This window comes from Larimichthys crocea, chromosome XX (assembly GCF_000972845.2).
Source record: "Larimichthys crocea isolate SSNF chromosome XX, L_crocea_2.0, whole genome shotgun sequence".
NCBI classification, from domain to species: domain Eukaryota; kingdom Metazoa; phylum Chordata; class Actinopteri; family Sciaenidae; genus Larimichthys; species Larimichthys crocea.
The window spans coordinates 996358-1020369 of record NC_040030.1 but is presented as its reverse complement, the minus strand read 5'-3'; the positions used below and the strand labels follow the sequence as shown (position 1 = coordinate 1020369).

Here is a 24012-nt window from a genome sequence, read left to right as displayed (position 1 = left end):
TTTCTGTGTTGTAGTTTTATGCTGTTTACTTTTCTTCTAATCTCTAGTTTTTAATGCAACTGCTCTTTTACCTTAAGAGCTGTTAGTTTTTGTCTATTTCTGTTTTTACTCTTCTCTGTGAGGAAATTTGGGCTACAATTCTGTATGAAAGGTGCTATAGAAATGAAAAAATAAAGTTGATATTTTTTTAAATATGTTTTTTATGTTCCTGGTGTGGCAGTAATGTGCTTCCGTAGATAAAGGCTGAATAACAAGAGCGGAAGTTCCTCGAAGAGCGATTGTTGTAAAAAAAAATTTAAATGCACAAAACAGCGACTTTTATTCTGAAAGTCGGAACCGCATGTCGTCTCCCCCCTCGGTGCGTGCGCATTTCGACGCCGAGCAGGCGGCGTAGAGAGGAAGAAGTCAAAGCTGAGAGGCAGCAGCGACTGGAGCCAACCCAGCAGACTCAGCCTCATGCTTCATCCTGGGCACTTCTCCTCCTCCTGTCCGCTGTCGACAACATTGTGACAGTATTTATTATATTATTTTTTTATTATTATTTAACCAAAACAATAATAATAATAATAATAATAATAATAAATTTAAAAAAAGAGAGGAGAGGAGGGGGAGAAGGGAGAAGGGAGGGGGCCCGAGAAGTCATGGAGCTTTATTGCCTGGAGTCGGACATAGCCGTGAGAGCCCAGCCTGACCCAAACATCCTCTATGATGACAGAGTGTTGCAAAGTTTATTAACAATTGAGGACAGGTTTTTACCTCAGTGCTCATATTTCCAGCGGGTCCAGAAGGATATTCAACCTTATATGAGACGAATGGTTGCAGGTTGGATGCACGAGGTTTGTTGTTGTTTTTTGTTGTTGTTGTTGTTGTTGTTTTGAGCTTAACTTCTTTTTGTTGTTGCATGTTTACACACATCTTTAAAATTCTGGGTCACAGATAAGGGAATGTAAGTTGCGTGGGGAAAGTTGTCATGGATGTTGGCCCTGTATGACAATTGAATGAGAATGAGTCACCAAAGGCGTGGGAGAGTCGGAAATTCCACCACGAAGAAAAATCAGCTTCAAAGCAGCAGCCTAACCTCGATATTTACATTGCTTAACAGCCATAAAAAAGTTGTTGCTTTCTGCTCACCGGCAAGCCCAGGCGACAGCGTGGGAGTTGAACTTAATTTACATAATCATAAACACGACATTTCCACCTCGTGCTAATTATTATTAATTTTCTAAGAGTGACTCGTCGAGTGTGCAAACGTGCATTGCAAAGAAAACCACTTTCATTTTTGAGCTTTGGAGAAAAACCCACCCTCATGTCAGCAACATGTTGTAAACTGTCGGAAAGTGTTACAGGACACCTTTTAGACATTGTGCACGTGTTTTTATAGCTGCCACATGTTAAATTTTAATTTTTAAGTATTATTTTTCTAAGAGGAAAAAGAAAAGGGGGAGAAGAAAAAAAGGACGACATGCCCCAACAAGGAAGAGGAGCTGAATGGCGACGGAGGTTTTTTTTTTTTTTGTTTTTTTTTTTTTTTTAAGATGAACGACATTGGACTAATTTGTTACAGCCTTGATTTGATTTGACCTTGATTTGCAGCTTTTAAACTTAAAAGCTTTTAAACTTTGAACCTAACAGCAGCAGCAGCAGCAGCACAGGGAAATCACAGCAAGAAAACCACCCACATCTTTTGAGAAACTCCAGCAGTCATAGTTTCTTTTTTATATATTTCCATATCTAATGTTTTCTGTTTATATTTCTGTCTCCTTTTCTAGGTGTGTGAAGAGGAGCACAGTAATGAAGACGTCTTCCCTTTAGCCATTAATTATTTGGACAGATTTTTAGCAGTGATGCCCACGAGAAAGAATTATTTGCAGCTTCTTGGAGCTGTGTGCATTTTCCTGGCCTCCAAGTTAAAAGACTGCAGGCCGCTATCAGCAGAAAAACTTTGCATGTACACAGACAACTCCATCATACCACGGGAACTGCTGGTAAGAACTTTTTTTTTTTTTTTTTTTATGTATCTTTTTATTTTTCAAAAGCCCCATTCATTCACAAGAGCATTAAAAATGCAGTGTCATATTTTGGGATGATTGTTCTAATGCTAATAGCTGTATTGATTTCACAGGAAGTATCCCATTTTCCTTTTTATAAGTTGAGTTGTGCACAATACAGCCACATCCTTTCTTTGGATCCATGTGGCCTGAAGAGGCGTGTGATGCCATCTAGTGCCAGTAATGCAGTATGGAGTTTGCATATCTTAGTATATGGAGTACACGTGTTTTAATTAGATATAGAAGGAGTTATATGAAGAAAGGCAGCTACAGTGTTGTTTAATCTTGCCTCCCTTACATGTATGTGAGTGTTAAACAACAGGGGTTTATCTCTTTATGGCTGCTTTTAACTCGCTCTTACTAACATGTGGCTTAAACTAACTTTATGACCATGTTAGGATTGCAACAGACGATTAAAATGTCAGAAAATTGTGACCATCACCCATCGTCTCTAAAGCCAAGTTGACGTCTTCAAATCACTCGTTTCTGTCTGACCAACAATCAAAAAAATAATAATTTATTAAGCTGAAACCCGCTCTACTCAAGGTCTGCATGAAGTCTTGTTCTGGAGCTTTCTACCATCCTGTGTGATCCTAATTTTGCACAGAGCTAAGATGTAGAAAAGTAGTGACAGAAAAAATTGATCGTTTCACTCGTTTTTCACGCAAAATGTGACTCAAACGATCAATTTTCTGTTCGACTCATCCATAAATCAGCTATTTGTTTTCAGACCTGCTTCTTATTTCAACTAAAAACAGCCCCACGTGCTCTCTATACATCCTCCTCCTCGTGTTGCCTGCAGCTGTTGAGGGAAATGACACTCGTCCCATTTGATGCTCCATATTGTCCAAAGGCTCCAGATTCCTGGATATCCTGACAGGATGCACAGAGAAGGCAGCAAAGAGCCAGTGAAAGATGCTGCAGCTCTTTCTTGTACTGAACACTCACAATGTTGCTGCTGCTGCTGCTGGAAGAGAGAAGTTGAAGAGGGTGGAGGGGCGGTTGTGTCGGGGCAGCTGTCCAGGAAGTGAGCGCACCAACAGCAAACCTCCGCCCTGCTCATCTCGCAGTCTCCCCACGGGCTAAAATAGGTTCAATACAAGTGTGTGTGTGTGGCAGGTTTATGCACAGGAAGCCCATGTAAATGTAAAGGCTGGCTGACATGTCAGACGGGTTAGTGTTTGCTGATGCGGGGGGACGGTCCCCCGCACGGTGTTGTTGGGGTTTCAGTGTTTACTATGCTTGCTTTTTAGGCGACACTTCCACGCTTGCAGAGCAAGTGCGAAGCCAAATTAAAGGAAATGCAAGCATAAAACTTTACGCTTGTAATGTAATGGTGCTGTCCCCTTGGTGGGAAACACGGTGATGCTGAAATAATGATGAAATGATGCTGCAGATGTCTCTTCATCACTATAAAGTGACACTACCAAGATGAGGAAACCCTGCAAACGTTTATTGTGATTATTGATGAGAAATATGGAAATTAAATCAGACTTTTATTTTGAAAAAGCATATGGCAGAAATGTGATTGTCTGCCCCGATGGAAATGTCGTACAGTTGTGGATCTCATTAGTAAACTGGCAAAGAAAGACTTTGGAAACCTGCGAAATGGTGACTGGTTATTTTGTTGCTTGGGTACAAATGAGTCCTCCATGGAGAGTTTTATTGGTTCAGATGATGACAACAACAGCTCATTCTGTCTCTGCACTTTGTCCTCAGGCCTGTGTGATATCAATTGACTAGTGTACGGATGCACCTTTTTCTTTTTTTAAAACCTAATTTTCTCCTTTTATTAAGGTTGCATCCTCCTTATCATCCAAAAGCCCGACAAGAAAGCATTAAAACATCAGCGAATCGTTAAGGTTGACTCAGAACACACACAGGAAATTAAATCACGGAAAGGCGTCCACGTTTCTTGCTGGTACAAAAGCTGACTGTATGAAGAGTCAGCTCTGTGCTGCTGCTGCTTGCTGCTTGCTGCGGTGCAAAAATCATTTGTTGCTGTATGAGGCTTGTGACAGGAAGGAAGGGGCTAGCTGTCTCATTGGCAGGGCCTCTAAGCAGGGCAAAGCTTGTCACATGCCGGCGATATGAATACAAAGGATGCGAGGAATGGGAAAGGCATGCAGATAATAAGATACAGCGAGGAGAGATAAAGTGAAGAAATGTTACTCTTCTTACAGAGCCATTTCCTCTGGGAATAGGGACTGACTGTGATCTTTTTCACGGTCAATGGAGGCATGGCAGCTTGCCATTTAACCCTCTGACTAAATAGATTTTGCCTAGAAACTGAATTTGAACTGACTGACACCTTTTTTTTTTTCTCTTCTCTCTGTCTTTTAGGACTGGGAACTGGTCGTGCTAGGGAAGTTGAAGTGGAACATGGCCTCAGTCATCCCCAATGATTTCATAGAGCACATCATACGCAGGCTGCCCCTTCCCAAAGACAAACTGGCGATGGTCCGCAAACACACGCAGACATTCATTGCCCTCTGTGCCACAGGTAACACAGCTGTGTATCATTTCATGTGCCTTTTTTTTTCTTCTTTACATGTTTGCTCACTCACACACTCACTTTGCTGCCTTGTTATTCCCACATCCACCAGAATATTCCCACACACACAAACATTCTCCCATCGTGAGTCATCCGTGACCTCTTTCTTCTCTCCACATACTCTGCTGGCTGCCTTATCCACTTTCTAGTCTCTCCACAGCTTGTAGTAGGGGCTTTTCTTCACAGCTGCTAAAAGCTGCTTAAAGTGGTCATTCCCAAATGTCTCTGCAAAGTTCCTGTGGAAAAAAAAAAAAAAAAAAAAAAAAAGAAGACGCATATCAGTGCTGTGTTTAGATAAGCCACGTACACGGGGTGCACTCTAGCATGCACAAAGTGCGCTGCGTGGCTCAGGTGCAGCTCCCGCTCTACTCGCCCTGTATTGTTTGTTGACAGGGAAGCTTCCAGGTTCAAAAAGTAAGGGCAGAGATCCAGTGATCTTCCTTCCTCCTCCTATCCCCGGCCTCATGTCCAAAATAAACTGGAGGCTCTGGAGAAGCACAAACTCCGATGTCCCCTTAGGCCTCCCTCTAGGTGAATTTTCATGGCATTCCTTCGCCTGTTCAAGGAATCCCTGTAATATCTTCATATCCTGGACACAAACACTCACCTAATGCACGTAATATACAGCACTTCTCTGTCACAAGGCTGCCTTTCATCTTCTACCTCCTTTCAGCTAATTCAATGATGGAAATAATATAAAGAGGGAGGTCAATAAAATTCCTCACAAATGCCAGTGTGGTCAGATCTGGCCAATAAGCACTTGTTTACTAGAGCTAGTTATTGGAATCATAGGCTCCTTCAATGATTTTCATGCCCCGTTTAGTGCAGTTTTAGTGTCACACTTTTTTTTATTTTTATATATATATATTTGGGTGTGTTTCAGTGGTCGCCTCTGCTATTCATAAGCAGCTGGTTATATCCAAGCACAAAGCAGCCGCAGTGGGAAAAAAAACGAGGCCTGCTGTGGTTGTGCAGTAATGTAAATGTTTGGAGTTTTATATGGAGTTGAGATGTTATTCTTATGATGGAGGAGCTCCTCCTATGGACAGCTGGCCCCTGGAGGAGAAGATGGGCGTAGTGAAGTTAGGCTTCTCTCCAGGGTTTAATCAAAGCTATCAGGCCACCACTGGTTGGTTTGCACTGGGGTGGTTTGAACTTGTGTGCTTTTAAGATTAGTGCTGGTCATGTCCTGTGTATTGTAATAATAGGAAAACCCTCCAAGGCCTGTATTACAAAACAACAGTAAAAGTTTCTCCCAACTGGTTTTGAGACACATAAATAAGGTGCACGTCGTGCATGAGCGTGGAAATATACAGGGTAAATTAACTTTACAAGTATATTTTGACGGTTGTGCAAGTAAGCTTACAAAAAATGCAAACAATCCAACAAGGGTTGGGTTATGCTTGAACAGAACTGGTTCATACGTTGCGCTGTCTTTCCTTGAAGGAAATCAGAAGTGTTTATTGTTGTTCTGACTGGCCGCACACTCGAAAACCCAGAGAGAGGTTCAAACTCTTTGGAAAGTTACGGAAATGACACAGCGTCGCAGCCGATTATAATCCAGCGTTGGAAAGGTGTGGTAGCACGAGGTTTCTGAAGCCTTTAAACTGTCTGAGAAGTAGATCTGAACAATCAAACGGAGCTTCCTCCTGTTCTTTGATGAATACTTTCTTTCACAATTTACCGACACAGACAGCTCACCTGTCAAACACCAATCACCGTCCGACACGGTGAGTAATGCCATTCATGAAACATGATGTCAGCCATAGGAATGGGGTCAACGCCTCCTCATAGCTCAGGCATTCTCTCAGTTCCGCTGTAAAAGGCTTTGTACCATTTAGGAAGACTCCTAGTGGTCAGATGAGACGCTTTTTGATAATATCTGTCGAGTGTGAAAGAAGGGTTCGTTCACATCCACATTGTGAGCTCTTCAAAAGCAGCTCCAGCTCAGTATTTGCGGAGGTGTACTCTCCACGGCCGCCTCTTCTTCCACCTCCTCCATCCAGGCCTGTTGTCGCTTAAACCTTTTAGACTTGGATTTGCACCGGAGGGAGTCGTTCCTGCTGGAACTCATTGCGCAGCGAGTAGGAGGAGGATTCCTACTCTGCTTTTCTAATCAGAGCTGAGGTTTCTGTGAAGGAAACCACACAGGTTACACCATGCAGCTACGTCTGTTGAAATTCTGTGGGAAAGCCGGATTCGGCTGTGGAGCGTGCATGCTGGGGATTATTCAGATGTTTGCACCTCTCATGCATCTCTCTTGCTTGATTATAAGTGTCGCAGCTCTTCGTGTCACAGCTACAAATGTGATTTCTGTCTGTCCCTGTGGCCTAAAGCTGCTGCTTGACTAATTGCACATTAATACTCTTTCCCTCACCAGATGACCGCCTTGCTATGAACCCTCCTTCCATGATCGCCACTGGCAGCATGGGAGCTGCTGTCTGTGGCCTGCAGTTGGACCACGCTGACCAGAGGCTGAGTCGAGACAACCTGACAGACCTGCTGGCCAAGATCACCAACACAGAGGTGGTGAGTACAACAATGAGGGAAGTTTAGACCTGCCAGAAGTAATTACTCAAAAGTTTTAGTGCTACACAACAATGCATTGTTAATAATAATCATTGCAACATCTCACGACAGCAGCATAAAAGGCCCTTTAGTAAACAACAGTGATGACTTCAGTAGTGGCAGATTGAAGCTATTTACTTTTCATGGAGAGAGAGAGGGAGAGCAAGCTTTTGGCTCTTGGCTGTGGAGCCAGACTGCTGCTATAAAGAGCAGCGGCAGAGGGAATGTCTTCTTAAAACTCAGAGCCCACATTCTTGTGGTAGGACACATGCAATTTCTTTGCATGGTTCCCACTTTAGCTGTGTGCCCCTCCTGGTGGAGGAATATGTTCGTAATGAAGTCGAGGAGCGTCTTTTCCAGAGCAAAGGCCAACGAAGAAACAGAAAGTTATCCAAGCTGTCCGCAAACCTGCAGACCGACACTTTAGGACATTTTTGGATGACTTTGTAAACATATGAAAACCCACTGGCTCTAATGTGTTGGCTGGATTCTAGTTTCAGTGGGAGTGAATGGAGTTTTAAAAATACTTTTAGAATTAGGCTTGAATGCATTACTACAAATAACTCAAACTGTAGTGTTAAAGTAATGAGCTTATGTCAATGTGCAATAGTGAGCATTTTTGTATCGATGGAGTTCACCTGTGCACAGGTGACGTGTTTTAAATATAGTGGGAGTAAATGGGCCTTTATACAGTAGACTTTGAATCATGGGTCATAAACTCCACATGCCATCATAATGAGCATTTATCTATCAGTGTGCAGTAATTAACATTTAGAAATTTAAATGGAGTTTGTACTGTATAAAGGTACTTGAAACTTGTACCTGCTTAAATTGAATGAGAGTGAATGGGCCTTCATAGACACCTCATAACAATTCATAAAGTATAAATGTGATTATAATTTTATGTATAGCTGATCAGTGTGCATTACTGAGTATTTTGAAAAATCAGTACAGAGTTTGTACTGTATACAGGTGCCAAATTATAAATATAATGGGAGTGAATGGGCCTCCATTGACTTGAATTTTATACATAAGTCATAAACTGAACATGCCATCATAATGAGCTTTCATACAGCTTATCAGTGTGAAATAATTGGCATTTAAAATGGAGTATGTACCATGTCTTAGATGCTGTGTTACATGTACAAATACAATGGGAGTGAATGGGACTCCAAAGACTTACAATAAATGTCATCATATTGAGATGTGTACTGATGATTTGTGGCAGGCATTTTGAAATTTAAATGGAGTATGTACTGTATAGATGTACTTTGTTATAAATTGAATGGAAGTGAATAGGCATCTATTGATTTGAATGCACTATATTGCCTCATAGCAATTCATAAAGTATAAATGCCATGCAATACTGAGTATTTTGAAATATCAATGTAGTTTGAACTGTATAGAGGTGCTGAACTTAAAATGGGAGTGAATGGGCCACCATTGACTTTAATGCACTTGATTAGTGGGCAGTAAGGAGTATTTTGTACTGCGTGTATGGTAAACGCTGGCGAAGCAGATTTAAAAAAAGTCACAGCAGACATAGACAAAGAATTATACATCAGGATCACTAAGAATATATTACTTATACCAGATTTATCCCACTTGCATTGTCACAATGAGTCATTGTTACACCAGAGGACCATTTCAGATGCCTAGAAATCCAAAAAGGTCGCAGCCAATGGGCCACAGGAACGGCACGGTTGCCTCTTTAGCTTGTGGTTGCGTTGCCGCGGCGACGAGGGCCCCGCAAACCCAGCCGTCACAACAGGCACTCCGACTGCAGCCCATCGGGTTCCAATTATCCGTACATTTCAAAGGAATGTTGGCCTCTTTGCGAGCCTCGGTTCATTCTTTTTAAGTCCTGCAGCCAGCTCAGTGAGGCAGACCTCCCACATTTTCCACACAGACCTGCAGAGAGACTGAGACAGAGCGGAGTGGATCCCCTTTCACAAGAGAAGTTGTCCAAAAACATCCGGTCCCACTGTCCTATTTTCTGTTTTACACCCAAACTCAGAGGTTCAGGGTGCAGTAGGTCAAAGCCATTTCCTCTAGACCTCCACATGGGACTGACCGTGCTGTAAACCCGTGGTGGGGGGTGGTGGGTGGAGTGCAGAGTTTCTGATCTGCTGCTTATCTGTTCCCTGGTAGACCAGAGCTTTTTTTTTTTGAGCCTCGCCCCCACAAATTCCCCCATGTATTCATACCTCAGACATAAACAGGTCTCGTGTCAGAGAGGACTCTTGTGCCCAACACGTAGCTCGCTGCACTGTGTTGCTGGCATTGCAGCGTGTGCTGGTACCCATTGTTCTGGTCATGGTGCAGACAGGACCACCTACCTCAAGACACATAATTCCCTGCTGGTATGCCATGCATGTGACCAAGGCTGTTAAACAACTTGCACATCAGATGTGCCAGATTTATGCACAAGTGTACAGACTAAACCCTGATCGCGTAATACATTGAGCGTGTTTGATTCATTGTAACATAACTTTATTTGTGTATCATGTAGGGACAGGAGAGAAAACCAGCTGACGTAGATCTCATTCAGACCACCACTGGTGATACATGAGCTCCCTTGAGTGAGATGCAGAAGAATATCTGAAATCAAATCTTTTAATTCAATAAATTAGTCACATTTATTTCCATCGATACTACAAGAATTTGAATGAAAACCTAAAGCTATGAGGTATTGTAATATTTTGTTTCAGTATTATCCTGCTCCATAGTCACGTTACGTTCATTCAAGTAGCGCTCATACATCCACGATTAGTTACAAGCTGAAACGTGGAGGTGAATGAATAGTTCAAAAACTCTGCAAGGGATGACTTCAAATGGGAACTATAAGGAAGAGAAGTGTGGATCAGGAGCACCCATTTTCCATCCAAGTAGCTCCCTTGTGAAGGAATAAACCTTCCTCTTGCGTCAACCATCTGTAGCTAAACAGGGTCGGCATACTGTATCTTAACGTCTGTTTAGATACAGATAACGGCTTTTAGTTTTGGTTCCTGGCAGCTTCATATTTTCTTAATTTGATTAAAAAATGTCTGATTTGAAGCTGAGTTTTGCTGGAAAAAAAAAAGCGTGAACCTGACTCCAGACTGTGTGTACATGGCTATAGGTATTTAAACACCAACAAAGGCATAACTGACCCTTGTTTTTTTTTGTTCCAGGATTGTTTGAGGGCGTGCCAGGAGCAAATAGAGCGTGTGCTGGCCACCAGCCTGCAGCAAGGCAAACAGTACAGGCAGGAGACCGGAGTCAGAGCAGGCAACAAGGCGAGGGAGCAGCAAGACCAGTCCAGCACCCCCACAGATGTACGGGACGTCAACTTATGAACTCCCAGCACCACCCGAGTCACAAACGCAAACACACACCACTCATGACTGTCTACCAGTGAACTAACAGGAGCGAGGAGGAGGAGGAGGAGGAGGCGTGAGCTGCCAGTATCTACGTCAACGTGCCACATGAGCGATGGTGTGACAATCTATGAACTTTTAGAAAATAAGAAATTTCTAGTTCTTCTCTTTATTATTATTATTATTATTGTTATTATTATTATTTTGCCCCAGTTGTACCCAGTTGGGTGTCACCTTTTTTTTTTGTTACGGGCCACATGTAATCAAACAAGCTATTTAAAAAAAAAAACCAGTAAATTCTTGAAAACTTGATAGTGCCTTAGGCTTCCCAGAACGGAAACCTGCATATATTGTCATACTTGAAAAAACAAAAACAAACAAACAGCATAATTATATGAAATATTCATATTTCTTTTGATACAACCGAGCAAAAAAAAATAGATATGATAAATAATGTATATTTAGTTAGCATTTAGTTACGTTACTCTTATCATCATAAGCGAACAGTTATATCAATTCACAGTTTTATTGGAGTTTCCTCGCCTGTGATTTATACACATTCGTGCAGGAAGACTCCTATAGTAGTGAGTGAAATGCTGATAATACAGTACATGGCATTTAAACCCAGCCAGAGGGGGGCGCTACCGTAGCTAGTTGCTCCCTCTCTCTATCTATCATACTGTGCACCTGTAGCACTGCTTACTATTTATGCTGAATAGTGCTGACCAGGAGTGGGCTGGGCCTGCTCACAGAGGAAGGACATGAGGGGCTTCGAAGGTCTGGAGCAGTGGCTACTGTTAAAGGCCAAACACAGAGGACAGTCTATTAAGGTCTTGATTTCACTGCTAAATCCAGAGACCAGTACAGTATGTTAACGGGACGATATGTACGTGTGTAATTATGTAATTCAGCGAGGCTACATTATTATTGTTCTTGTTCCTGGTCTAGCTCCCCTTACATGTTAGGAGTGATTTAGTAGTTGGGTTGCAGGTAGTACTGATATTGCTAGAAGAAAAGGAGATTTGGCAAGTTTAATTTTTTTATTTTTTTTTTATACCAGGTTTGAGAGGAAACGAACGCAGTTTGAGGGGTTTTATGTGAGGTCTTATTTGGAAAAGAGATGCATGTGGAAAGTGGGGAAATACAAGAATTGGATTGATGAATGATAGCTGGGAAAAAAACAGCGATAACAGGATGTTAACTTAAGCTATATAAGAAGAATCCCTGTTAATGTCCTGGGGAGTCAGTTAAGTTGTGCTGAGGTTTCTCCTGTTATCAACTTTATCTTTATTTTTTTATTTTCTTTTGGAGAGCGGGCGACTTGGAACAATATTGATGCACTTTTAAAAACACACTCCTTAAGAATGGTAAGGGGATGGTGGTTGAGGAGAGTTCAGTGGGTTGTTAGGGTCATTTTTTTCCTTTTTAAGTTATTTGTTTTTTTTTTCTGGGCTGGATTCCCACGGGGTAACGCACGTTGTCTTGAAAGCTACGCCCCGACCGGTGACTTAGACGTAGGATAATTGGTGTTATAGTATAATAGTCTATAAACAAAGGAAAGCCAAGTCACTTGTAGTTTTTTTTTTTTTTTTTTTTTTTTTTTTTTGATTCAGTGCGATTATTTAACCTTACTTGAATTTTTGTTAATTCATAGCCAAAACCTTCCAATAGCTCTTTCACCCACACATACTGTGTCCTAAATATTCTCGTTTTGCTCTTGTATTTTTATGTAAACTGCTCTCTGAACTGAAGTTTTAAAACAGTCTTTTGTGAGTTTTCTCCTCCTTTTATTAGACGATGGGTAGGTTAGGGGGGTTTACACGGTGGGAAAAGTTTGACTGTGTATATATATATATATAACCCAATTTCTCCATGAGCAGAAATGCTAGAAATCCTCATTACATTTTAGAACAGAAATGTAGTTTCTAAATTGTATTCATGCATGTTCTGTTGTGCAAAAAGCCAAATGTTTGTTTTTTTTTGTTCCCCCAAAAAAGTGCTTTAAATAGAAAAAAATGTTTATGCTTTCAAAGTTTTTGTGTATAGTTTGAAAGATAATTCCAAAGTGAGAAAACTAGATTATACACATCATTCTCTTGCTGCTATGAAGCTTTTCTTTTCTAGTCTTACACAAAGATGCCTTATTGTGATTCACTTGTGTGCTGCTATATTATGAAATGTTGTATATGTAACAAGTCTTCTTTGCTTCTCTGTATGTGTACTGGAGGGAACGTAACACAGTTTTGGTGCGGGACTGGAAGTACTTGTGTCTGTTGATCTTGATTTAGCATGTTTTTATTCTTTTATTGTTTCATTTGTATCTTTATATTCTATCATATTCTTGCTGCTTCTTTGTAATGTTTGTGTACCTCAGGTTAATTTGGATGGATAGAGAGCGAGAGCCCATCTCGCATTTACCTCATCAAACTTCACATCACACTTTCACTCTGAATTTGTTGGACGGGTTTCTTTTTTTTTTTTTTTTTTTTTTTTTTTTCTGTCTGGATGAGAGGATGGACGTAGCCTCTCCTGTTTTAAATCAAGAAATGTCTTCCACTGAGCAGTTATAAGTGCCTATACTTTAAAATAGGTTATTTCATATATCTAAGTCAAAAAACAGCCTATGCTGTGTGTTATACATGTATCGGAAAGACAAAAAAAAAGTTCTTTTTTCCTACTTGGAGTTTCATTGGCATGTTTCGATCAGTTCATTTGGAATTAAGTGGAATATTGTTTATTTTTTTGAGGTACCCATTTAGTCGAAGTTTAAACCACCAGAATGTTTTATCGTTGTTCAGTGTGGTTGTTATTCCAAACTCCTCTCCCACTATCCCCCACGTGCGACCACACAGTGTACCTCAACAATTTCTCCTCAATAAATTGGCTAAAATCATGTGAGTGGTTTATTTTTGTCTTCCTCTGCAGTGAGATGTTGCCTCTCTGATGCCACCAGAGGGCGACTCTCAAAACAAGTGGGATATAAATCTGTACACAGGCCCGCATCTGCAAATCCAATCACTGAAACTATTGTACTGTTGCAGTGTCTTATAATTGAATAGAAAATAGTGTATTAATAACACAAACAATTACTTATAACCTACTAGAAATGTGTGTCTGTGTCTGCAGAGACGTTGCAGCCTTCTGCCCGTATTCTCTTATTTTAATTTTTAATCAATAGGAAACATTGTAACATAGTAAATCATAGTAAATATAGTTTTCTGCATTGCATATAGGGTTATTTTAAATAATCCAAGTTCAAATTTAAGTTCATCATTTAAATCTTATTAAATAGTTTAAATGAAATAACTTTTCTTCCAAAAACCTTCTTAATAAAAGTGACAAACATCAGACTGTAGCATATGGGTGCAGTAATAACAAACCAATGAATCAATCCCTTTATTTCGCTTTATTTGGCCTCATAGAAATACAAATGTACGCGTGTAGAAAATGTTAAAAAATAATACCAGATGTGTTTGAGTTATCAACAACAGAAGATACACAAGAAGTAAACACCAAAATATATAAATTATGTACAAAATATTCAGATGAACCTAACAGGAAGTAAACATCAAAATATATTAATTCTAAATATAAACAAAATATATAAATAATATACAAATATTGGGATAAACAAATGTGATTTTCAATATAAAATATTACTGTTATAATCATAGACATATAACATGTATAATGTAAGATTATAATATGTAATATTATGTGATAACATAAACATATATAAAGCATTTATATGTATATATGTCTATGGTTTAACATATATACTATATAAATCATTTATATGTATATATGTCTATGGTCTAACATATATACATATATAATCATTATATGTATATATGTCTAGGTTCACAATATACATATATATATCATTTATATGTATATATGTCTATGGTTCTAAAATATATACATATATAATCATTTATATGTATAATGTATATTATTATAACATATAACATATATATAATCATTTATTGTATCTATGTCTTGATTATAAATATAATAATATATATTTATATGTATATATGTTATGGTTCTAAAAAATATATAACATATATATAATCTTTATATGTATATATGTCTATGGTTTAACATATATACATATATATAATTCATTTATATGTATATATGTCTATGATTATAAAACATATATATATGTATATATGTCTATGGTTATAATATTACTATTATATATTTCCTTACGCAGCGCTGCTTTGATTTGCGTCATGACGTATACGGCTACGTTGCGTAATCGCAGCCAAACGAGGAAGTTAGGACGCACGAGAGAGCAGCGGCTGAAAATGTTTACATTCAGTTTGACGCTCGTGCGACAGTAAGTGATTATTTGTTGTCTTGTTTATTTACGTGTAATCACAGAGGGGGTGAACATGAACGAGCTGAGACTGTGGCTGCTTTTCTTAGAGACACAGTTTGACCTCTGTGTTTGTGACTGCAGTCACCTGCACGCTGTGACTAACTGTGCCGTGTCTTCACACAGTGGGGAGACTCAGTACAACAAGGACAAGCTGCTGCAAGGTGCGTGTCTTTCACAGAACATCAACACTTTTATCACACAGCTCTGTGCACGCTGAATGCTGTGTGTTTCTTTCAGGACAAGGTGTGGACACTCACCTGTCAGACACAGGTCTGCAGCAGGCCGAGGCGGTGGGACGATACCTGAGAGAAATCACATTCAACAACGTGTTTGTCAGCAACCTGCAAAGAGCCATACAGGTGAGCCACACTCATTCATCTTTAATTTGACTGTGTAGTTGGGTTACTAAGACTGGATCTGGATATCCTGCTGTCTGCTGCACCGTGTGAGCTTATTGTCAACAAATGTCATAATTTACAGTTTGTTTACCCCCCAAAACAAACCAAAGATGTGAATTCATCACCATGAACTTTAGGCACTGTGGTTTATTTTGAGTCACACACACCATCCTGCTGGAAATACTCATTATAGCACCGAATGTGTATTAATCTGCAGCTAAATCAATGACACTATACAGCGATCGGCCTTTATCCATCTAATACTGTGCACATCCCCTTTTGCCCCCAAAACAACCCTGACCTGTAGAGGCACGCACCCATACATGCTCAGAAAACAGCGTTAACTTTCTCAGTCTGTTGGATTGCACCACGCAGGCCAGCCTTCACTCCTCCATGTGTCCATCATGACCCTACTTTTCCTTTTTCCTTGGACCACTGCAGACTGGAAACAACCCCCCACATGAGCTGCACTTTTGAAAATCATCCAACCTTATCGTGTACAGTTTGGCTCTTGTCAAAGTCGCGCAAATCCTCAATCGTGCCCACGATGAGAAGATAATCAGACTCAACTCTCAGTGGCCATAATGATATGACTGATGAGTGTATTATTGTTGTATTTAAAGGTGGACAAATGTGTTTTTATGGGATTTGTTGGTGGTTAGAAAAACATCCGACCTACAGCATCCTCATCCTTGTATTCAAAGCTGGATATTTTTAAGGTCTCACTTCATGATTTGGATAAATAAAATGCATGTAATACTGCCTGATAATAGGATAAATTATCCATTTTATATGGGGATATGACCATGAACACATTTTCAACGTGACTGTTGTGCAACATCAGTGACCTTTTTAGGAAAGTGATTCCAGACGTGGCAAATGTTCCTCACACATTTTCCCTTTTAATCATCAACCTCCTCACTGGCCTCCACACCTGTCATTATGGATATAAAACAGTATATTAACGATTGTAGTCCGTACACTGTCATCCCATCCCTGTCAGCCTTAGTGTTCATCACCAACATGCAAAAGAAATTCTGTGACTGGACCTGAGCATGGACACTTATTCTAAACTTGTTGGAGCTTCATACCTCTATACCTGTATGTAAACACATATACACAATATGTGTAACATATTTATTCCTGACAGGAACAAATGACTCTGTCATACCAGTAAAATGTTGTTGTTTTACTGGTTTTTGCGGGAAACGTGGAGAAACAGGATGCATGTGAACGACTAATTCATATGAAATATTTGTGTGAACATTCATGTCTCAGTGGTCTTTGACTCACTAATGCTGACAATGTATTAATGACGTTTTAAGTTGACCGTGGCAGATTCTTTTGGTACCTACGAATGTTTTGAGTCAGTAATTCCCACAATGCGTTTCCTCCGTCAGACAGCTGAAATCATTCTGAGAAACAACACTCACTGCTCTGGCACAGAGATGGTTTTGGAGCCGTTACTCAGAGAGAGGGTAAGATCTTAATATGTTATATTACTTCCAGGTATTAAAGTTACTACAGTAGTTTTAATTTAAAATCTAAATCTAAATGGTGGTTTTGCTCTTGACGCAGGGCTTTGGCGTTGCTGAAGGACGTCCCAAAGAAGATCTGAAGAACATGGCCAACGCTGCCGGCCAGTCATGTCGTGACTACACTCCTCCAGGAGGAGAGACTTTAGACCAGGTGAGTCAGATACAGTCAGGATTAATCATTATGACATTATGAAGTCGAAAACAGACACCCTGAAACTCAAGGTCAAGAGAGCTTTGCTTGTGCAACAGCGCCATTTAGTGGCCAATGTGCATGCTGCATTTAAAACTCGTCTCAGGACAAATCAATAGAGTTTTTATATTGCTTACAGCGGGCGGAAAACCCTGAAACTAATTCGTGAAAATAGATCTGGGTAACTGCATGTGGTCATTTCTCAATAACAGTGATGTATCTCAAAAATATGTCAAACATTCCTGATATGGGAATGGCTCACCTGATAGTGTGCTCTCTACGTACAAAGACTCTTGTGGCCCTTTGCTCCCCACTTTTTTCTGTCACACTTTGGCTCTTTCTATCCAATAAGCCAAACATATCTTGAAAAAATGTTTATGATATAAGGACAGCCTTGTTTTAAGCTTTGTGACTTCAGTCTATATGAAAATCTTCAAATTAGCACTGTTATCTTCATTGAACATTGCCATTATATTCTAGCTAAAATGGTTGTTTTTACTATAAAAACTCAGAAAATAGTGCAAGATCCCTGATATAATTCTCCAGGACCCTGGGTGACATCTTCCACTGTCTTGTTTTGTCCGACCAACAGTTCAAACTCAGAACTTACTCTGTTTGTTAGGATAGAAAGCAGCAAATCCTCATCTTGGAGAGGTTACCAACCAATTTTGGGCACTTTTGCTTCACAAATGATGCCGTACAGTCTTTTTCTGAAATATTTAAAAGAGCTGATGAATCGATTTATCAGTTCAGTTTTAGTTTTATATGTAGAAAGATAAAAAAAAAGCAGCTTGCCTGGCAGATTGCAAAAGAAGCGTTTCTCTCGGCTTGTGGTCTCAAACCTGCTGGTGTTGAGGAATCTTTTTGGTTTGGAGCTTCGCCTCACTGTCACTTTGCTTCCAGGTGAGGCTGCGATTCAAAAAGTTCCTCAAAGTCCTTTTCAAGCAAATGTTGGATGAGCACGGCTGGTCAAGGCCAGACGCCTCCGCATCAGGAGCATCAGAAGCTGGAGGCTCTGCAAGCGGGACTACAGCTGCTGCTGCTGCTGCTGCTGCCTCAGACGTCGCTCTGGGCGGTTCGGCTGACGACGGTCTCCAGGGAGTGTCGGTCCATGCTCTGGCTGTGAGCCACGGCGCTTACATCCGCGTAGCCATCAAGCACCTTGTAGAGGACTTAAACTGCTCTCTGCCTGCAGGGGTGAAGATGTCCCATCTGTTTTCACCCTGTCCAAACACGGGCGTCAACCGCTTCATTCTCACTCTGAGGCAGTCCGAGTCTGGCCCGGTCCTCTCTGCTGCTCGCTGCGTCTTTACCAACAGGAAGGATCACCTGGTGAACCTCACAGCTGCTGAATAGAAATGAGATGGAAGCTTTAACGCACAGAGTACTGTTAGTGTGCATATGTGCACAATCTCTGACGGGTACAATCATGAACACAAAGGGAAATAAGAGGCAAAGACCTCAAAGTTACCACAGGTAACTATGAAACGCACATGGTAAATGGAGTTTACTCAACAAGAGTGTTTTACTGTCAAAATAACTGTGCAGTACTGTATGATAAACCATTTCTTCAACCTCCAAACTGTAGGCCAGTAAACACTCCTGTCATACTACATTTTTAATTTAACTGTTCATTTTAGTGCCTCTTTTATCACCTCATACCAAAGTCAGAACTATTTAATGTAAATTATTGAACACTGTCCGTAGGTGTGGCATTTCGTCTGCTGTGTGGCTGCTCATTTGACTTGTGCAATACAACATACAACACTGAGTCCTTGTTGGGTTTTATACATATAAATATATAAATATCACAAAATCCTGTGACATCTGTGACAGCTCTTTGTGTATTTGTTGCAGGTAGGTGTTTCAAGATGCTTAGTCTTAGTAACAGAAGTGTGTTTGTTTCTATTTTTAGAGTCACTTATTAATCTCCACTCGCAGCACATCAGTATTTCAAACACAGTTTGATCTATTTATGTTCATGCTACAGGGTAAATATAAAAAAAAGAATGACACAAATGCACTTTTACTACAGGAAACAGTGGCAAGAGAGCTGTTTTTACAGACTTTATGTAGAAATACATGTAGTACATTATCAATGAAGTGCTACTTCAGTATTTTTAGTGTGTAGTTTTTTATTTATTGTGCTGCCCATTTGACTTGCAATGTATAATATAATATATGATGACAAGAAAAATAGTTTTTTGCACATGTTTGATCAGAAGGTCACAAAATATACAATATCAAACACAGATTTCATTTAAGTTATATGGTTTCTGCTATACGTTAACAGATTTGTATCCAGCATCTATCCCACTGAGGTTTTGTGGACGTCTTCAGTTTAACATAACAGAATTTAATTTAGTTACGTGTCTCTAGATTTGTGTTCGTAGCTATATATTATTTGGAAAACGTGGGTGTAGTGTCTATTCTGCTCATTGCCACGTATTGATACGTACACAGTTTTAATATTTAATATATTGTTCATATTCTTTGCCAGTAATTGGGTGAAAACAACACACTATAAACACATTTCCCCAATATTTAAGACTATCAGAGAGACAAAATAGTCTCATGTGCTTCTGTTATATGTATTTAACAACTAATAGATGTCACTTTTCTGTCAACTTGAGTTTGAGCACCATAGTTTCAGCTTCAGTTTCCCCTTTTTAGTAGAACAAATGAACATTTATTTGAGAGTTAACAGCTGACATAAAAGTTTGACACTTAATATGTTTATTTCTCTTTTTTTAGGAGTGACATAACTCCCATTTAACTGAAGTTGGAGTTGCTTTGCTTAGCTTAGCTTAGCACAAAGACTGGAAACCGGGGGAAACGGCTAGCAGGTTGCCTGGCAACCCCAAAAACGTCGAGCTCTGCCCTTGGCACGTCAAAGGTTAATATGGGCACATTTGACCAATTTAACTGTTAATTCAGGTGAAAAAAAAATAGCACAAAGTTTATTTTTGGAGACATGACTCAGCTGCAACTCCGTGTACCTGTGTGTTAATTAAGCGGAAAAGCTGTGAAAGTGCAGATAATGAGCGGAACTGCTTAGTAAACTGTGTTACTTATAAAAACTTATACATATTCATGGCGCTTCCTCTCATGAATAACACACAACACTGAACATGTTTCCTTTCTTTAGTTTATTTTGTCCCAAATTCAAGCAACAACACTCCGTCCACATCTCCAACTTATACATTCAAAGACAAACCATGTTTTTTTTATTATTATATATACATGTAACTGTAAAGCATCCTTATAAATACCATAAATAACAACAAAGGAATGGATTTAAATAAATAAATACTCTTTGGGACTTGTTTTTTTTTTTCTTTTAAACGTGTTTTGCTGGTGGTGCCCAGCACCTGAAACAAATAATCACATAACAGTACGTTCAAATTTGATATTAATATTACTGTTCTGTAAAGGTTATTTACCCTGTAGTTATTATATTCAAGTCATGATTTGGATTGTACAAATACAGACACATTAACACAACAGATACTGTAATTGTGGTGAACTGTAAGTTTAGGAAAAACTTTGCTGTTTTAGGTTCAAAATCTAACAAGAAACAAACTCAGTAAACTCAGGACTTTAAAAATATAGGCAAAACGTATCCCTAACTCTACTAAATGCCACTCTTAAGTATATTCGTGTGTATATTTTTGGTTTAAAATCACGTCTGCCTACTTCCACATCAGCAGACAGGGCCCTTCAGTCCTCTAGAGGTAGGCTAAGTTAGGCTTCTGTCTTGAGATTAACAGGAATGTCACTTTGAAATGTGGGTTTCTCAGACCAGCTGTAAAAAACCTCAATGAGAAGAGACCACAACAAAACAAAAAAAACACCAAATGAAAGGATGCTGACTGATTATTAAGGATTTGTTTGCTTTTCTAAAATGAATCCTAGTTCTCTGGGGGGAAACTAAATAGCCTGTATGAATAATTCAATCAATATTTAGTGCCATCTCTCATCTAAGTGATACATCAGTGTGAGAGAGTGCCAATAAATAAAACTAATTATAATGGATGGGGATGGGAAATGGATTTTCATCACTCATCCTGGCACATAAAGAGATTTTTTTGTAGCTGCGGTGACATCCACATATCATCCAAAATATTCATTACCGATGAGATGAATCCAGATAAAGACATCCCAGAGCAGGAGATGTGTAAAATAAAATGTGTGTGAACACTAGAAATTGTGCAAAAGGGGTTGCAAGTCAAGTCTAATATTTTGTACATACAGTGTATAAACACTGTTTTTTCTGAATGAGTGATGATTGAAGAGACATTTTTAAATCACTCTGAAAAATAAGGCACAACCTGAATGTTGTCCTTTTAGTTTTTCAAAATAAAAGTCCCACAAACTACATAGTTAACTCACTCAGAGTAAGGTAAATATATAAGTCACCACTGAAATCAGCCCATGGTCCCGGTGCTCCGGGGGCTGGCCAGGTTGGATGAGTGCACGTTCCAGGGGTCGTGGCTGGACGGAGCCAGTGGAGTCTCCCGGGACACGTTGAGCCCATCGTCTCCAACCTCTACCTCGACCTCCACCTCCAGTTCGGCGTCGTCCTCCTGCACGGCCCGAGAGTCCGAGCCCTCCTCTGTTTGTCCCATGTAGACATTGTGCGGGTCGGATGGATCCACCACCTGGTTCCTCTTCTCTCTGTGCAGCAGGAGGCGCTCCAGCGGGACCGTGTTCTTCTTGGGCATGAAGAGGGAAGTCTGCGGCAGGTTCTGGCCCGCTGAGAACACCTGCCGGGAGCCTTCCAGGTTGAACAGGATGCCGGTCCGGCTGGAGTAATACACGTCCCGGTTGTTTTCCAGAAGTCTGTGGTTGAACAGGCAATCGTCCCGGAGGCAGATGGGCTGGAAAAGGGAAGGAGAGAGGGAGAGGATGAAACTACAGGAAAGAAATATAGATATTTCTCCAACGATATTAGAGGTTAAACATTAGTTTTGTCCTTCAGATATTCTGACGAAATTAGACCTAATGCAAACATACACAATAATAATACAGGACATAAAAGGATAAAAGGTAATCGGGGATGACAAAAGTCCAAATCAGTTCTCCCTCATTCTGTCTTGGTTCGGTGCATTATCTCTTTGTTTTAAGGAACTTTTAACAAGTGAAACTACTTTGTAAAACTAAAATGAGTTCGCCAGCATAAGAAGTTTGTTTACTTAATATGAATGGCAGCATAAAAAAAGAAATACTATGAATAAATCAACGTTTTAACTATCATGGCTGCAGTAATTTTGTGTGCAAAAGTGCGTAAAAAGACGGAAAACTATATTAAAACTATGCGTAAAGCCTCAAAATGGTGCCAAATATGGACATTAAACTAAATGTTCAGAGGATAGATGAGGTTAAAGGTAACAATTAGTCGATCTGGGTGATTTAAAAAATAATCAAATTGATTTTAAGACATTTTATAGTTGCAGAACTTTGTGCGTAAAATGAAGACTCGATCAAAAACGCGTTAAAAAAGAAAGAGAGTTTCAGAGTCAGAAAGAAGAGAGAGTTAGAGAGAATTAATTGTTACAATCAGTTGAACCTAAAGTAATCATTGGCTTACAGAGCTGAACGGGTTGCCCTCCAAATCCATACACAGGTAACGGTTACTTTTGACGCCGAGGATGGCGATGCGTTCCCTTGTTTCAGCTTTCAGTAAAATCACACCTGCAGGGAAGAAAAGGCAATGCGCATTAGAGTGTTAAAGACAAAAACTTCACAGAGACACATTACAAAAGATAAACACATGTAAAAAAAGAGAAATAAACTTACTATATGAACTCCTGACTGTAGTTTTGCGCACAGTGCCATCTAATCTGATCTCCAAGTAGAAGTTGTTGAGGTCTGTGGATGTCTGCAGGTGAATGTATCTCCTCGGGTTCCCCCAGTTGGATCCAACCAGAGGCGACGGGTTCGGGGCCGTTTCCCCGAGATGAAATCCTCCCTGGAGGACAGCGAGTAAGAGCGCCAGCACAGTGTCCCTCATCCCAAATCTTCTGTTGTTGACGTCCATCCTAGAGCAAACCGGTGCTTTCCACTGCGAGCTGCTTGAAGTTTTCAGATGCTCTGCTGTCCCAAAGTTTGGAGACAGTTCCTATTTAAAGCCCCCCGAGTGCCACTCCTGCTCACATCCTTTGCGTAAAAAGGAAAAAAAAAAAAAAAAACTCGCCCCCAAAGCAGATGTGCGGGTTTGCTGCAGCGGAAGGGCCACTTCCACCTCTGTCTGTTTATCCCGATGCTCTTGGTCAGACAGGACTCTTATTTTTGGGTGACCCGTCTTGACTCATCCACCTTAAACACTGGTCTAAGTCTGTTTCCTAATAGTGCACTGGTTATTTAGACTGGAAACAAAGATTTGTTAATTAAATCAGGGATAAAACTCACTATGTGAATCAGTTCAATTGACGTTTTCAATTCTCCAGAAGTCTTAATTAAGGAATTACTTTAATTAATAAAGCGCCCTATTAAATCTTTCACAGTTTTGTTTAGTCGTGCTTTGAACTTATTTCTACTTTTACGCATCTTCCAAACTCCAAAGTCTTCACCAGTCCACCAGCAGAGGGAGCCACACTCTTATTTAGCACAGTTTAACTGGGAGACTGTGGGAAGTTACACTTGACTGGCTCAAACTATTTTTGGTTGCAGCATAGGACACATTAAACTGTATAGAGAGAGAGAGACTCACAGAAAACAAACACACAAAATGTCATTATCCTGCAGGGAATTGAACTCACAACCTGCCTGTATTTGTAGACAAATCTAGATAATTTAGTAAAATCTGGAGCTGATTTTTACATTTACTCAAGTACAATATTGAGGTTTTTAAACTTGAGGTATGCTTCTTTTAAGTTCTACAGACATCTAAACACTTCTTACTTTTAGATTTGCAGAAAGACACAGGCTAATCTTATAATTATATATATTGTTAAAGAATAATCTGGTG

General features: G+C 39.9%; 3 protein-coding genes across 3 annotated transcripts; 2 read left to right on the top strand and 1 right to left on the bottom strand.

Annotated features, from left to right (window-relative positions):
• The first annotated feature begins 343 nt into the window (after positions 1–343).
• On the top strand, positions 344–13422 carry LOC104926717 (G1/S-specific cyclin-D2). The gene is made up of 5 exons (XM_019272044.2): positions 344–836; positions 1770–1985; positions 4392–4551; positions 6983–7131; positions 10344–13422. Exons 1-5 carry the CDS (start codon positions 642–644, stop codon positions 10506–10508), a joined length of 885 nt encoding a protein of 294 aa, XP_019127589.1. The 5' UTR covers positions 344–641; the 3' UTR covers positions 10509–13422.
• Positions 13423–14775: 1353 nt separating this feature from the next.
• Positions 14776–18813, top strand: tigarb (TP53 induced glycolysis regulatory phosphatase b). Its single transcript, XM_010740644.3, has 6 exons — positions 14776–14874; positions 15040–15077; positions 15154–15275; positions 16715–16792; positions 16893–17003; positions 17946–18813. Exons 1-6 carry the CDS (start codon positions 14843–14845, stop codon positions 18396–18398), a joined length of 834 nt encoding a protein of 277 aa, XP_010738946.3. The 5' UTR covers positions 14776–14842; the 3' UTR covers positions 18399–18813.
• A 986-nt stretch (positions 18814–19799) lies between these two features.
• On the bottom strand, positions 19800–23783 carry fgf23 (fibroblast growth factor 23). The gene is made up of 3 exons (XM_010740646.3): positions 22842–23783; positions 22633–22736; positions 19800–21922 (listed from the first exon to the last, which is right to left on the bottom strand). The coding sequence occupies exons 1-3, from the start codon at positions 23080–23082 to the stop codon at positions 21470–21472; spliced, it is 798 nt and encodes a 265-aa protein (XP_010738948.1). The 5' UTR covers positions 23083–23783; the 3' UTR covers positions 19800–21469.
• Between the last annotated feature and the right edge of the window lie 229 nt (positions 23784–24012).